This window comes from Myotis daubentonii, chromosome 15 (genome assembly GCF_963259705.1).
Source record: "Myotis daubentonii chromosome 15, mMyoDau2.1, whole genome shotgun sequence".
In the NCBI taxonomy this organism is placed as follows: domain Eukaryota; kingdom Metazoa; phylum Chordata; class Mammalia; order Chiroptera; family Vespertilionidae; genus Myotis; species Myotis daubentonii.
This window is the reverse complement of record NC_081854.1, coordinates 7,183,148-7,199,075: the sequence shown is the minus strand read 5'-3', so window position 1 is coordinate 7,199,075 and position 15,928 is coordinate 7,183,148. Positions and strand designations below refer to the sequence as shown.

The 15,928-nt window shown below is 54.6% G+C and overlaps 2 protein-coding genes across 5 annotated transcripts; one reads left to right on the top strand and one right to left on the bottom strand.

Annotated features, from left to right (window-relative positions):
• Positions 1-903: 903 nt before the first annotated feature.
• On the bottom strand, positions 904-6,873 carry LOC132216602 (MAGE-like protein 2). 2 transcript variants are annotated; one of them, XR_009448774.1, is made up of 2 exons: positions 2,233-2,616; positions 904-1,836 (listed from the first exon to the last, which is right to left on the bottom strand). XR_009448774.1 is itself a non-coding variant. In XM_059665897.1 (2 exons), the coding sequence occupies exons 1-2, from the start codon at positions 6,871-6,873 to the stop codon at positions 1,470-1,472; spliced, it is 1,602 nt and encodes a 533-aa protein (XP_059521880.1). In that variant the 3' UTR covers positions 904-1,469. The 2 variants fall into 2 exon arrangements, 1 of the variants encoding a protein (XP_059521880.1); XM_059665897.1 differs by lacking the exon at positions 2,233-2,616 and adding an exon at positions 5,639-6,873.
• On the top strand, positions 6,719-15,594 carry LOC132216603 (transmembrane protein 202-like). Of its 3 annotated transcripts, none has more exons than XM_059665898.1 (5): positions 6,724-7,185; positions 9,111-9,311; positions 14,081-14,227; positions 14,502-14,630; positions 14,899-15,593. In XM_059665898.1, the coding sequence occupies exons 1-5, from the start codon at positions 7,158-7,160 to the stop codon at positions 15,081-15,083; spliced, it is 690 nt and encodes a 229-aa protein (XP_059521881.1). In that variant the 5' UTR covers positions 6,724-7,157; the 3' UTR covers positions 15,084-15,593. The 3 variants fall into 3 exon arrangements, 2 of the variants coding, with proteins under 2 accessions (XP_059521882.1, XP_059521881.1); XR_009448775.1 differs by having other exon boundaries at positions 6,729-7,185; positions 14,497-14,630; positions 14,899-15,006; XM_059665899.1 differs by lacking the exon at positions 14,502-14,630 and having other exon boundaries at positions 6,719-7,185; positions 14,899-15,594.
• Positions 15,595-15,928: the final 334 nt, after the last annotated feature.

Sequence of the window (15,928 nt, the reverse complement as noted above, 5' to 3'; positions counted from 1 at the left end):
GACAGGACTCGAGCTGAGGCAGGGCCGCGTTTGGTGCTCGTTCCCCGGCTTTTAGATCGCCAGAGACCTGGGGGCTGGGTTTCATGGTAAGTTGGCGATCTAAGGCGTGTGTTTCAACAGACATGATGGTAAAACGTTTTTTTTTTCCTTTTTATATTTTATTGATTTTTTACAGAGAGGAAGGGAGAGGAATAGAGAGTTAGAAACATGCATGAGAGAGAAACATCAATCAGCTGCCTCCTGCACACCCCCTACTGGGGATGTGCCCGCAACCAAGGTATGTTTTTTTTTTTCAAAGATGAAAAAGGAAACTTTTCTATATCAACCCACACACCGGAGGTCGCCGTGGTCAACAGTTTGGTGCGGACTCTTTATGACACACACACACACCCACGCACACCCACGCACACACATACACACACGTGCGCGCGCACACGCACACCACACATGCACACACACACGTGCGCGCGCGCGCGCGCACACACACACACACACACACACACACGTGAGCAGAACACACGTTGTTTGGCTGGTTCCCCTCGTTTTCTGGGTTTTTTTCCCTTCCTTCTGGCTGGGAGAGTCCTCCCGTGAAGTCTGTAGTCCGAAGTGAAAGGAAGAGACGCGAACTCCTCTCTTAGGAAAAACGAGGCGTTTCCTACGGGGACCGCACCCCGAGTGAAGCCAGGGCTTCGCTGTGGCCCCGAGGCTGGGAGTGAGGTGCCCCCGAGGCTGGGAGTGAGGTGCCGCGGTCCCCTAATCCTCCTCCCTCCCCTCCCTCGCCCGGCCCCACGGGCACGCTGGTTCCCGGGCCTTCTTAGGACCTGCCAGGCACACAGTTGCGCCCCAGGACCTTTGCATTTGCTGTTCCCTCGGCCTGGGACTCTTTCCCGCGATCTAACTCCATTTGCTCTCTTCCTCTCTTGAGCCATGATTCCGCTCAGGGGTCACCTTAGCAGAGAGGCCCCCCCAGCCCCCCTTCTCTTTACAGAACAGACCGGTCTCCCTTACACTCCTTTGTTTCTCTTCATAGCACGGATCCCCCAACACACCCAACTCTTTGTTTGTGGTCCTATTATTTTGCCTCCCAGATGAAATGTCAGTTCCGTAAAGACAAGGATTTGTGTCCAATTTGATCACCGCTATAGATCCGGTGTCTGGCACATAGTTACAAATCAGCCTGCGTTTAAAAAAAACAAACCAAAAACAAAACAAAAAAACAAATTTGACCCCTGGCCGGGTAGCTCAGTTGATTGGAGCATTGTCCTGTACACCGAAAGGTTGCAGGTTCAATTCCTGGTCAGGGCACATACAAGCAGCAAGCAATGAATGCATAAATAAGTGGAACAACAAGTCTCTCTCTCTCTCTCTCTCTCCTCCATCTCCCTTCCACTTTCTCTCTCTGAAAAGCAATGGAAAAAATATCCTTGTTGGCCTAATTCTTGGCTGGCCTTGTGCCTCAAGTCTCTTTGTCATGATTCCCTCCCCTCACTTCTACCCTTAAGTCCCATCCTTCTACCCCACAGGGCCCAAGGGACGACCTCAGGAGGGATGACAGTTCCACAGAACACTGACAAGGTACTAAGCCAAAAGCATATTCTGGGCCAAAGTACAGATTTAAAAATGCCGATTAGTAATTTGAGTGGGGGAGACTCAGAAGGAACTGAAAAGGGACAAGAGTCCTGGCGGGTGTGAGGGCCAGAGAGCAGGGTCGTCAGCCCCGTGGCAGGGAGCTGTGGGAGCAGGAAGGAAGGAGGGCCATTCCCATGTCCTAAGTCCAGATGGCCTGGGGTGCCAGGATGAACCAGAAATTCACGTAGTTCATGTAGGAAATGAAACCTGAGGGAGGAAGAAAGCAGAGGGGGTGAGGTGTAGAGTTCACCAGCCCCACCTGGACCCCAGTCCTCTCCCCATGCCCAATGATACCCCCTACCCTGTCCCCATATCCATCCCTACACCCAACCTCAACCCCATTCCCTGCACTGTCCGAATCCATTTCCAAATTCAATCCCGTCCCCAGTTCCATCTCATCCCCTACCCTGTCCCCAACCCCTTCACCTGCATTTCCTTCAACCCTCCACCTTCAAACCCAAACCTAACCCATCCCTACCCTGCCCCCAATAATCCATTTCCTAACCCAAACCCAACCCCATCCTCATCCCCAACTCTTTCCCGGGCCGTCCCCCATCGGTATCACTGAACCCTGTCCAAACCCAACCCCATCCCAGCTCAGACCAATCGCCAGGAAGCAGAAGATGCCAGTCCACGCCAGGTAGAAGCTACGCCCCAGACTGTAGGTCATGCCTTCCTGCAGGAACTCATGGGCCTGCAGCAGGTAGAACAGGACACCCAATGCCATGCTGGTCCCTGCAGGAGTACAGGTGTGAGGAGGCTGGACAGCAGGTGTGTGAAGACCCGTGCCCCTGGCTGTGTAACTGCGTGGCTCTTGCCCATTATTTCCCCACTTCCTTTGCCCCCCTGTATCTCTGCTCACAAGCAGGATAAGAGGCTCCTGACAATGTCATAGCAGAGGACATCGGAAGTGCAAGTCTTGGTCTTTCTGTGGGCCAGGGGGTGTCTAAAACCACAGGCTTTGGGGCCAACTGACTGGAACGCTTGTCTGGCCTCGGCCTCCCACCATCGGGACACCTCCATCTCCCTGAGCCTCATTCCCCCCATCTGTAAAGTGGGCATAATTGCAGGAACCACTTCCTTGGTTGTCAGGCGAAGAGTTATTGAGGTTGGCCCATTTCCTGGCACACAGGGAGCCCTCAAGAATCAAGCCAGATTAACATCACTGTACTGGGTCTTTAATTTGGGGTTTCTGAGGTAGTGGATAAGGAACTCTGTCATTCTGGATATTTTAGCTGCATTTTTTTTAATGACATGAATTAAAGATGATTTGTGAAAAGGAAAAGTTTTTGTTTTTTCAGGTAGTGAATGGAGTACTGGGTAATTTTTATTTATAAATTTTTGAGAGAGAGAGAGAGAGAGAATGGAGAGGGAGAGAGAGAGAGAGAGAAACATCGACTTGTTGTTCCTCTTATTTATACATTCATTGGTTGATTCTTGTATGTGCCCTGATTGAGGATAAAACTCACAACCTTGGTATATCAGGATGATGCTCTAACCAACTGAGCTACCCAGCTAGGGCCTGGGTAGGGTAATTTTTTCTTTATGTTCATAGTATAGGAAGTGTTTTCCCTTTAATTAAAAGGGAGACGGGGCAGGAATTATTTTCTTATAGGAAAACGTCCTAGTTTAGATGACATAAAAGTGAGGCCTTTTCCACCCCGTATCCCTTAGAGTTAAACAATCGGGGAGAGCTAACAGACTGGACACATAACATTTGCTAACACGGAAATGTCACTGTCACTCTCCAAAGATGCTCTCTTGATGCAACCGAAAGTTGTGGTCAATTACCGCAAGAGAAGACAATATCCTTCATTTCTAAATTAAAGTGCTCCCCACGGCCCCTTTTTCTAAAAAGTGTGATTTGACATCCAAATGGAACTAAACTATTCTCATCGGAATATCAATGTTGAGTTACTTGGGTGGGAGTATGGAGGTAAGGACATGTACAATATCTACACCGGGTGATGACATCTCCCAGTTCAGTCCTCACGACATCTCCACGTGGTAGGAAGTTGGCTCAGAAAGATGAAGTAGCTTGAACAAAATCACCGGTGGTGGCGAGGAGGCAGGGTTTGGGGGTGGGGCTGGAACTGGAAATAGAGATGGGATCTTGGTAGAGGTTGAAGTTTGAGAAATAAGGATGGAGGAGGTGGAGGTGGAGGTGGAGGTGGAGGTTGGTGTTGGGTTGTGGCTGGGGGAAAGGATGGACTGGAGATGGAGGATGGAGCTGGGAATGAGTTAGGTTGAGTTTCAGAGCGAGGTTCACGGGCGATAGGGCGATGGGGTTGCAGTTGGGTGCTGACGTTGGTAAAGGGGTGGGGGATGGCTTGGATTCTGGAGAGAAGATTGAATTGTCATGGGGGTGGGAAGGGGCCTGGACAGCATGGAAGGGGCGGGGGATGCGTTTGAGATGTGTTGGTGATGGAGCTGGGAAGTGAAGTGGGGGCTGGTATTGGGGCTGGAGATGGGGTTAGGTTGAAAATTTATATATATATTTTACATATATACACACACACACACACACACACACACACACATATTATTGGGATGGGTTAAGACAGTGGTCGGCAAACTGCGGCTCGCGAGCCACATGCGGCTCTTTGGCCCCTCGAGTGTGGCCCTTCTACAAAATACCGGCTTCTGCGCACGGGCCACGAAGTTTCAATCGCACACTGCATGCGCGCCCGCACGTGGGATTTAGTGGAAGAGCCACACTCAAGGGGCCCAAGAGCCCCATGTGGCTCAGGAGCCGCAGTTTGCCAACCACTGGGTCAAGAGATAGGATTTGAATTGGGATGGAAGGTGGGGATGGGAAGGGGATGCGGTTGGAGTTTGGCGGGAGCGGGTTGGGTGTCACGGTAGGCGCCCGGCAGGGTTCGCCTGGCCTTGGTGTCCCTAAAGGAAGGATCTCAGCGCCATGCCTGCCAGGTTGCTGAGGACGATGTTGGAGAAGTCCAGCACAGGCACGTTGGACTTGGTAAAGAAGGTGATGTCCATGAGTATGAGGCAGAGGCAGAAGCTGGTGAAGCCGGAAATGAAAAAGAAGGCCCAGGCAGAGTCCAGCAAGTCTAGGGAAGGAAGAGAACCAGGAACGCCAGGATCAGGGTCATGTAGGGTGGTCTCGTGGCAGGGAGCCCCACCCTGGGGAAGGGAGGCTGGTCCGGAGGTAGTGAGGACCGTTGCAGAGAAGAGGGGACGCACCCGGGGCGGTGGGGTCCTCCCAGGGAAGGCAGAAAGGGGTCTTTAGGACAGAGGAGAAACGCGCCCTGGGAATGGGGAGTCTAGGGCAGGCCTTACAAGCATTGTGGTCTTGCTCGTGCAGGCAGGAGACGTCAGAACACCGCACCACGAAGATGGTGCTGATGGGGATGGTTTGGGGCGGGGGGTCAGCAGGACCCCCGGGGAGTGTCAGTGGCACCTGGAAGTGGACCCAGGGCTGGCCCAGGGTGATGAGACCGATGATCACCGCGCCCACCAGGCTCAGCACCAGGCTCAGCTGGCGGCTGAGCTTCTTGGCTTGGTGCAGCAGCCGCGTGCCCACGGGCAGCTGTGAATGTCTGCGTTTGGCCCTGACCGAAAACCTGCTGCAGAGAGCCCACCGCCAGTGTCAGCGCCGCGTCCAGCTCCCCGGCCCAACCATCCCAGGTCCGGCTGCCAGACCCGGTCCCACCCAGTCTACCCTTCAGACTCTTATCTTCTCTCTGTCCATCCTCTATACCCTGTCTCCCCCAGGTCCTGCCCTCCAGGCTCCCTTGCCTCCAGATCTAGCTTCCAGGCCCTGCCACCCTAAAATCCCCTCTCCAGATTCTGTGTTATGTCCTACCCATGGCCAGCCTGCAGGACCAGCTTCCAAGACCTGCCACACCTAGGTCCAACCTCTAATCTCTGCGATGCCAGGCATGTTCTGGTCCCTGTCCTTTGACTGCTGGCTCCCTCCACCCTCCACCCCTACCCCCCCAATTCTCACCCAGAACCTGGCCTTTTTGCCTGGACCTCTGCCTCTCACCTGGAAGAGCTGGTGTCCGTGGAGCTGTGTAGCGGGGTGCTTTGGACATCGCTATCTGGAGTATTTTTGCTTAATTGGAGGTTGTACAAAGATTCTTTGAAGTCCTCCTGGGAGGTCCAGAGAATTTGTTCCATGCTTTCCATGCTGGCCTCGGGGCTCTCGGTAATTGAAGGGGGGACGTCCACACTGGCCCGGTTTGGGAACTTGATGCCTGGAACCCTTAAACTTTGACTCTGGGTGCTTGTCAAGGTGTCTTCCAAACTGGTTTGACTGGTGTAGGCAACTGATTCTATACAGGCCAGGGGGATGTGGGGCACCGGCGAAGGCCTGGGGATACTGAATCTACGAATTTGGAAACTCGTTTGGCCACTTGGCGGAACGGTCAGGGTGTTGAGAGGGGTCACTGGCGCTGTGTCTTGGGGGCCGGCTTGGTGAACGCTGCTCACGGATGGTGTCTCTTGGATACTCATTTGGCTAATGTTAACCGTGGATGGTGTCTCCTGGATACTCCTTTGGCTAATGTTACCAAGGGATGGTGCCTCTCGGATACTGCCCCAGAGACTCTCGTCAATGGGCGATGGCTCTTGGACGCTGGCCCGGCGAGTGCGCAAGATGGACGAAGGTTCTTGGACGCTGGCCCGGCGGGTGCGCAAGATGGACGAAGGCTCTTGGACGCTGGCCCGGCGGGTGCGCAGGATGGGTGAAGGTTCTTGGATGCTGACCCGGCGAGTGTGGATGACGGGCAGTGTCTCTTGGATAACAGGCGGGTGTTCCTGGATGCTGACCCGGCGCGTGTGGACAGTGGGTGGGTGTTCCTGGATGCTGACCCGGCGCGTGTGGAGAATGGGTGGCGGTTCTTGGATGCTGACCCGGCGAGTGTGGACAGTGGGCGGGTGTTCCTGGATGCTGACCCGGCGCGTGTGGAGAATGGGCGGCGGTTCTTGGATGCTGACCCGGCGAGAGTGGGTCAAGGGTGGCGGCTCTTGGGTGCTGACCCGGCGAGAGTGGGTCACGGGTGGCGGTTCTTGGATGCTGACCCGGCGGGAGTGGGTCACGGATGGCGGTTCTTGGACGCTGACTGGGCTAGGGTGGAGAATGGGTGGAGGGTCCTGGGCACTTAGCCTGGAGGTGTTGGGCAAAGGGTCTGAAGTCTCATCTTGGGTGTCACTTTCGGGATCTTCTGTAAGGACATCTGCCTGGTTGCTCTGGTGGCCAGATGGGGACTTGTGGGACATGTGGCAGTAGAGGGCCAAGCCAGTCCCTAGATGCACTCGACAGTCTGCCAACTGCCTCCAACCTTCTTTCCCGGCACCTCAGTGGCCACTGGAAGTCTTCTGGTCTCTCTCTGGGGTTCAGGCTCTGTCCCTTGGCCTTTTGACCTCTTTGTCCTTCCTTCAGTGTTTCTTGGTCTCTCCTACTGTCCTCAAGCAGGCCTCAGGGCTCCCGGCTGGCCTGAAGCTGGGGCTGCGGGGAGGTTCTGTGACAGTTGGAGAGGTTCCAGGGAGTTGGGACGTTGGCCATGGACGCATCCTGCACAGTGGACCTGTGTGAGTGACATGGGGGTTGGGACTGGGTCTGGGTGCATTCAGTGTGGGGTCTGGGCAGGGTCGGGATTGGGACAAGAAGAGGTCGTAGCTGGGTCAGAGAGGTGTCAGGACAGGGCAAGGGGTGGATTGGGGGGTAGGGAGCAATCTCAGAGTGGAGACAGGGTTAGAGAGGGGCCAGAGCGGGGTCAGGACTAGGTAGGGTTGAGTCACCAGTGTCTCTGAGATTAGTTCTTACAGTTTCCAGAGGTCCTGAAGTTATAATTCCCTCTTCCTACCTGCCTCACTCCACACCCCTTCCAGGGCCCTCTCTGAATCCATTTCACCCCTTTATTTATTACTAGAGGCTCAGTGCACAAAATTTGTGCACTGGAGGGGGGGGTTGTCCCTCAGCCCGGCCTGCACTCTCTTGCAGTCCGGGAGCCTTTGGGGGATGTCCACCTCCTGGCTTGGGATTGGGCCTAAGCCAGCGGTCAGACATCCCTCTTGCAGTCTGGGGTTCTCGCAGTCCAGGACCCTTTGCTCCTTACCGCCCGCCTGCAGTGGAGGTGGGAGAGGCTCCTGCTGTGCTTCCCCTGTGGGAACTCCGCAATGACCACCAGGGGCAGTTCCCGCATTGAGCTTCTGCCTCCTGGTGGTCAGTGCGCGTCATAGTGACCGGTCATTCTGCTGTTGGCATTTTAGGGTTTTATTATATAGGATAGCAAAGGCTGTGTACCAGGCAATAGGGGTGCAGCAGGCGATAGGGGTGCAGATTTGTCCTCTATCCTTATGGGGGTCTGTCCAGGAAAACTGGTGAAGGAAAAAAAAATATCAGTGAAGCCTTAGCTGATTTGGCTCAGTGGATAGAACGTTGGCCTGCAGACTGAAGGATCCCGGGTTCGATTCCAGTCAAGGGCAGGTACCTTGGTTGCAGGCTCCTCCCCGACCTGGGCCCTGGTCTGGGCTCCGGAAGAAGGCCACCAATCGACGTGCTTCTCTCACATCGATATTTCTCTCTCTCTTTCCCTCTCTCTCCCACTCTCCCTAAAAATCAATGGAAAACTATCCTTGGGTCAAGATTTAAAAAAAAAAAAAAAGTCAGTGGAATAACGACGGACAAGTCCGTGAGGAATTGCACATTGTACTCTAGGAGCATTTAATGGGCAACCTGACTAAGAACGGAGGCTGTGGGGGTCAGTTGCCGGGGGTGGGGGTGTCAGAAAGGAGATGCGGAAGAAGTGACATTAGAAGTGAGGGTGATTAAGGCAGTCTGGGCAAAGGTGGAAGGGGAGTGCCCAGGTTGGAGGAGCAGGCGGGACTGCGTGGAGGTACCCAGGTGGGAAAGACCCTGTGAAGTCTAGTTAGTGAACAGTGAGACCCGGGGGGCCCTTGCCAGCTGGGAAGGTTGGCGGGATCACAGGGGCTTGGTGAATATTGGGTGTATCCCCTGCGTTCACTCTTTTGACACCATGGGTCATGGCCTCGTGAGCACCCTCTGGAATCTGTGTCATTGTTGTGCGCGTCCTGGGTTGGGATTTGTGACATCGAAGGAGATAAGGGATTGAGGTCCAGAGAGGGGCTGGTTCTCGCTCGGGCTTGGGGAATCGGGACAGGAGGATGGGCTTGAGCTTGGAATAGGGTTGAGGATGGGGGATGAGTTGGGCATGAGGGTTGGAGATGGGCAGGGGGATGTGTTTGGGGTTGAGGACCGAGACTATTGTGGGTGGCGTGGGGCTGTGAATGGTGCTGGAGACAAAGTTAAAACGGGGGATGAGACAGGAACGGAGATGGGGATGAGGTTGGCATCGGGGTTGGGGTGGAAGGGGATGGAGAACGGGGTGAAAGGGGCGGCTCGGGTGGGGATGGAGACACGGCTGTGTGCTCAGGGATGGGCCGCAGGAGGATGCAGGCCGATCCTGACCCCCCAGTCCTCGATTCTTTCCCAGCGGACCCAAACTACTCCTGGGAGGAGGACAGAAAGTACATCCTGCGGGGCTGGGCCCTGGTCTTCAGCACCCTCACCACCCTGATGGTGCTCAGCGCGGTGGATGGGCGGATGGCCTACCTGGAGGGCTCCTACTCTGGCTACATGGGCTTCTGGATCAACTGCAAGAAGTACAAATGCTCCAACGTGGGCCAAGTCACTGGTCAGTGGGGGCCATGGACGGGCTCTGGGGCACTCTGCAGGGGGATCCTTGGAGATGATCAGGGGCAGGGAGCTTTGGTGTCCTTGGGGGGAAATCTTTTCAGAGCCTTTGAGAAAGGGTTTCTGGAGATTCTCTGAAGGCCTTGTGAGGGGGTCTCCTGGGGTACTTTTTTTTTTTCTTTCTTTGTTTTTCTTTTTCTTTCTTTCTTTCTTTTTTTTTTTTTTAAAAAAACACCACCGAAGAAAGAAAACAAAGTCACCACTGAAGTGAGAAGAGAACTGATATTTTTTTAAAAAAGAATTTTTTCTTTTAAAATATGTTTTTTAAATATATATATTTATTGATTTTTCACAGAGAGGAAGGGAGAGGGATAGAGAGTTAGTTAGAAACATCGATGAGAGAGAAACATCGATCAGCTGCCTCCTGCACACCCCGTCTTCGGGATGTGCCTGCAACCAAGGTACATGCCCTTGACTGGAATCGAACCTGGGACCTTTCAGTCCGCAGGCTGATGCTCTAACCACTGAGCCAAACCAGTTAGGCTTAAATATGTGTGTTTTTTTTTAATTGATTTGAGAGAGAGAGAGAGAGAGAGAGAGAGAGAGAGAGAGAAACATTGATGAGAGAGAACCACCAATTGGCTGCCCCCTGCATGGCCCTCACTGGAGAGCAAACCAGCAACCTGGTCATGTGCCCTGATCGGGACTCCAACCCGTGACCTTTTGGTGCCTGGGACAACGCTCAGCCAACCGAGCCACACCGGCCAGGGCTCCTGGAGTTCTTTCTGGCTCATAAGGAAATGGGACTGTCGTATGCTTTGGAAAGTGAGCACTATACTTGACCGAAAGCCCGCCTGCCTCATCACTAGGTGGCTGAAAACACCATCACTTTCTCTCTCTCTCTCACTTAACATTTTGTTTTTCCAGAAAAGATGACAAGAGGTTTTCAGCAGGAACATTTTGCCTCCTTGTTGGTCTCTTCATTGCTTTTTCAAAAATATATTTTAAAATATATTATTACTGATTTGGGAGAGGAAGGGAGAGAAACATCAATGATGAGAGAGAATCCTTGATCAACTGCCTCCTGCGCGCCCCCTACTGGGGATCGAGCTCACAGCCCAGGCATGTGCCCTTGACTGGAATCAAACCTGGGACCCTTCAGTCTGCAGGCTGATGCTCTATCCACTGAGCCAAGCCGGCTAGGGCTCTTCATTGCTTTTGAGCATTGCAACAGGAGACAGCCTGGAGCCTGGTGCCAGAGTGCCTAGTTCGAATCCTAGTCCAACCACTTGGTAGCTGGGTGATCTTGGATGCATTTCTTCACCTCTCTGTGCCTCAGTTTCCACATTTCTAAAAATGGCAGTAATAGCAGTACCAATTTGTAAGCTGTTAATGTGTGAGCTAAAACACATAAAGGAATGAGAACACTGCCTGGCACATTTTAAGTGCTACACCAACTTTAGCTATCCTATCTAATAAAGACAGAATATGCAAATTCACTGTCACACCGTTACAAAGATGGCAGCGCCCATAGTCACAAGATGGCGATGCCTAGTTCCCTCAGCCTCGCCGGAGGCCCCAGTCCTTTCAAACCCACCGGGGGTGGCAGGCTCGCAGTGAGGCCGGATCCGCCCTCAGGCCTCTAGCTGCCCAAGGATGGCCCAAGGTGCAGGCAAGCCTCAGATGTTGGCTGCCCAGCTGCCCAGGGTCACCCAAGGCTCAGGTAACCAGGGCTGGCCGAGGCTTGCGCTGCCGGTAGTGGCAGCAGCAGAGGTGTGATGGGGGCGTCACCTTCCCATGATGGCCGGGTTGCCTCATGCCCCTGAGGGCACCTGGACTGTGAGCAGACCAGGCTGAGGGACCTCCCCTCCAGTGCACGAATTTTCATGCACTGGGCCTCTAGTCTATAATAATAAAAGCATAATATGCTAATTAGACCAGATGTCCTCCCGGATGTCCTACTGGATGACCTTCCAGATGAAGCCAGGGCTGCAAGGGAAGCCTGGGTCCCTGGTGCCAGAGGGAAGCTGGTGCTGGCAGCCAGGGGAAGGAAGACCTACTCTTGCATGAATTTCGTGCATTGGGCCTCTAGTAAGTTTTATAAAAACACTTTTCTTTTACCAGCTGCTGCACCTACCATCATTTTATTATTTGTATTTTTAAAATATATTTTTATTGATTTTGAGAGAGAGAGAAACTTACTTGTGAGACCAAAACATTGATCGACTGCCTCCTGCACGCCCCCTACTGGGAATTGAGCCTGAAACCTGGGCATGTGCTCTGACCTGGAATAGAACCATGACCTTTCTTTCAGTACACAGGACAACGCCCAACCGACTGAGCCACACTGGCCAGGGTAACTACCTTTATTTTATTTTAAAAATCATTATTATTTTAAATCCTCACCTGAGGATATTTTTTCCATTGATTTGTAGAGAGAGTGGAAGAGAGAGGGAAAGACAGAAAAATATCAATGTGAGAGAAACACATTGATTGGTTGCCTCCTGCATGCTCCCGGACCAGGGCCTGGGCAGAGGAGGAGCCATGCCCTTTTAAAAATTATATATATAATATAATTATATATTGTATGTATAAGAGAGGATAGGGAGAGAGATAGAAACATCAATGATGAGAGAGAATCATTGATTGGTTGCCTTCTGCATGCCACCCCCCCTCCCCGAAAGTTCCCGTCAAAGCCCTGGCTGGGTCACACCAGTACCGCCAACCAAGCCTGGCGGCCAGAGCAATGCAATGCACTGATTGGCTTATAACTGGGGCTGAGAGTGGGGAACAGGTAGGAGGGTGACATGCATGGGGTGGAGGTAAGCCGTAAACATCCACTCTTTCCTGACCAAGCCACAGGATGGGCTGGCCTCTGGGATGACAACAGCCCAACAGCCAGTGTCGCCTCAACTCTCCTTCTCTTGTCTGCTTTCCTTTTTTAGTTTTACTCCCTCAGGTCTCCCATCCCCCAGGAGGCTGGGAGCCAGACTCAGGCAGCTCCAGGCTCCTGGTCTTATGGACCAGAGGAGGGACAGCTGTCCCAAAAACGTCAGTTAGAAAAAGTCCCAGGGCAGGGCTTTGATCGTGTGCCCACCTTATGGCCCATCACCATGGTCTGGGGCATGGGACACTGTGATGGGCTCAACCAGAGTCACATGTGTATCTCTGTGGCCCCAGAGCACAAAGGTGTGCCCGGAGAAGCCTTCCATCAGGGTTTTGTAGTCACCAGAGAGCGCCATTGCTATTGTGTATATAGGATGAACCTTTTGCTTGCTGGTTAGGTGTCAGAGGTGTGCAGTTTGCCAGAAGCATAGCAGATGAAGCCTTAGCTCATTTGGCTGAAACTGTTCAAAAGCAGGCAAAGTAGGAAGGGGCTTGTTCTCAGAAGGAGCTGCAAGTCTTGTCACACTGCAGTGTAAACTGGATAAATACCAGTTCTACTAGAGGCCCGGATGTCCTGAGTGTTGTGCACTCAGGGGTGGGGGGTCCCTCAGCCTGGCCTGCACCCTCTCGCAGTTTGGGAGCCCTCGGGGGATGTCCACCTCTGGCTTAGGCCTGCTCTGTGGGGGATCGGGCCTAAGCTGGTAGTCAGACATCCCTCTGGCAGCCCAGGAGCCCTCAGGGGATGTCCGACTGCAGCTTAGGCCCCCTCCAGGGAGCAGACCTAAGCCGCATTCAGACATCCTTAGCACTGCTGAAGAGGTGGGAGAGGCTCCCGCCACCCCTGCCGCGCTCGCAGCCATCAGCCCAGCTTGTGGCCGAGTGGAGCTTCCCCTGTGTGAGCGTACTGACCAGCAGGGGGCAGCTCCTGCATTGAGCATCTGCCCTCTGGTGGTCAGTGCGCATCATAGTGGCCAGTTGTTCCACCATTAGGGTCAATTTGCATATTACCCTTTTATTATATAGGATAGTGAATGCAATGACATCTTTTAGGTACCCTGATTTTAGATATTTGTAAGTTTTTTTTGTTTTTTTTTTGTTTTTATTTGTTGTTTTTTTGCATGTGTACATCTGTGTGTGTGCTCTGGGAGATGTATGGGGGATGTGGAGAATGTCTGTGTGGAGGGGCGTTCTATGGTGTGAATGGAGGTGACATTGGAAGAGGTTTTGGGGTGTGAAAGGGGTCACTAGGGGACCTAGGAGTGTGAGGGGAGAGGAGTAGAGAGACACCCACCTTCCTGGCTTCCACACCCCGGAACCCCTCTTCATCACTGAAGAGACTACAGTGTCTTGGATAACTTTGCACGTGTGTTTGGGCATGTCTGGGAGTGATAGTGAGGATCCTGTGAGTTGCTGTGGGACATCTTTTGGGAGTGTGAGTGGGGCGACTTTGGGAGTAACTGTGGGGGTGACCCTAGAAATGATTGAGATGATTCTGTGGCGTGACCTCAAGAATGTGAGTGGGGGTGACTCAGGGGTCATCTGTGGGGTGACCCTGGTATGCGTAGTTGATTAGGAGGGTGTCTGGGGCTTATGTTTAGGGCGAATGGGGGTTGATTGGGGAGAACTCTGAGGGTGTGAGTGGGGATGACTTACAGGTTCCCCAGGGGGTGATTTTGTGAGAGTCGTATTTTGGGGTTTCTAGGAGGTGACTCTGGTGATGGGAATGGGAGTGACTTGGAGGACGTCTGTAGTCAAACTCTGGGGGGCCTTTGGGGGTCCAGCTCAGGGGTGTCATTGACATGAGTTTAGAGGTTGACCTTGGAGAGCGTCTGGGGGTGACTCTTGGACAATCCTCCCTCCCCCCACTTCCCCCATCCCCCCCAGTTCTCATCCACATGAGCATGGGCCTGATGATGCTGGCCTTGACCATTTGTCTCATCCTTGTCACCACCATGGCCCTCTCCTTCTGGCCGGTCTTCCGCCGCCTGAACAAGACCGACCTTATCTTCAGTTTACTCAGCTTCGGCATTGGTAAGTGTGGGCCTGGGGGATGGGGTGCCCTCCCAACCCCAGCATCTGCGCCCTGGGAGGCGGATCTCAGTGTTTTCTGTCCCACGGTCACCTGGGTCCGTCTTTGACAGTTTCTCTCACAGTTCTCCTTCCGCTGTCTTTCTCAGTTGGGGTGAGTAGTGCGGGGGGGGGGGGCATCTCTGACTGTCGAGAGCGTCTGTGTGTGTACGTGTGTCTGGAGGTTCCGGGCTACCTGCTTAGCCTAGTGTCCATCTCTGGCCCCACCCAAGCGCAGGGTTCCTGGTTATCCTCAGCATGACGCTCTTTGTAGCCAACTGCCAGGCCCTGAGACCAAAGCCACGTATTTCGTACCTGTTTACCTCCTACCTATGCTGGGGCAGCGGCGCCTTGATACTGTGGACAGGTGAGAGCGGGCGCCTAGGGAAGAGGGGGCGGGGCCTCGGGAAGAAGGGGCGGGGCCTCGGGAAGAAGGGGCGGGGCCTCGGGAAGAAGGGGCGGGGCCTCGGGAAGAAGGGGCGGGGCCTCGGGAAGAAGGGGCGGGCCCGGGGAGAAACCTGGGCTGGGCCTGGGGCCCAGATGGTGGTGAACCCAAGGAGGCGGGGCCTAGGGGAAGGGGGCGGGGCCTCTGCGGAACTGGGCGTCCAGCCGCCTACCCAGCTCCTCCTGCCCAGGAGTCCTGAGCTACTTAAACTACGCGGGCATGTGGAGCCAGGCCTCGTTCAGCTGGGATCGGCGGGTGAGCTACTGGCGGTGGGCCTCGCGGCTCACTTCTATGAGGCACCTGTCCAGACAGTCAGACTCAGACCGCAAGTCCAGTTCGCTCCCGGGGCAGGGGATCCCCGCCAAGCCTCCCTAAGCCATGGTTGCTCAGGACACGGACGGGTACCTGGGCCCGGGGGCGGGGATCAGACCTCCACGGAGACCCGCCTCCCTAAGAACATGCCTCGCCCTCCGAGGGCTGCTGACAAAGCCGCGACCCTCCAGCTTGGGCCCACCCTTTGCGGCTCTGTTCCCGTCCAGAGTCCTCCCCTGGTCCCCATCCCAGAAGTCAGACACCGCCCCCTTCCGCTCTGCACGCAGCTCCCGCCAAGGGGCCAGTGGGTGTGGATCTGCTCCCACCCTAGCGTGGCCCCGCCCCAATCCCAGATAGGCCACGCCCAGATCCTACCGAGGCCCCCCCAATCCTAGCCAGGCCACGCCCCATCCTAGCTAGGCCCCGCCCCATCCCAGCTAGGCCACACCCCAAAGCCGCCCTTCATCCTCGGAACTCCTCCCTCTCCGAGGGCCAGCCCCGCCCCTGGATGCCTCCTCTTGCCCCTGGGCGGACACAACACCCACCCAGCTTTTGCCCCTCCCCAGGAGGGCATGGCTTGCCACAGCGTCCCTTGCCCACCTTCCTGGCTTCTGCGCCACAATAAAATGTGGGCACCACCCCGCTCTCAGAGTCCGATCCTCCATTGCGCCCTCTCCCTCGGGGCAGGGTCGGGCCGGCGTGTGCGAGAACCCGCCTGGAGTCCCGGCCTCCTTCTCTGCCTGTTTGTCTACACCTGCCTCTGCCCCATCCTTTCCCCTGTCCATTGCTGCACGCCTCCCGCCCCAACACAGGGAGGGCGGGGAGACTCCGGCCCTGGCCCTGGAGACGGGGCGGGAGGGGGTGTGTGTGGGGGGAGGGGTGTCTGGGAGGCCAGATGACACCAGAAC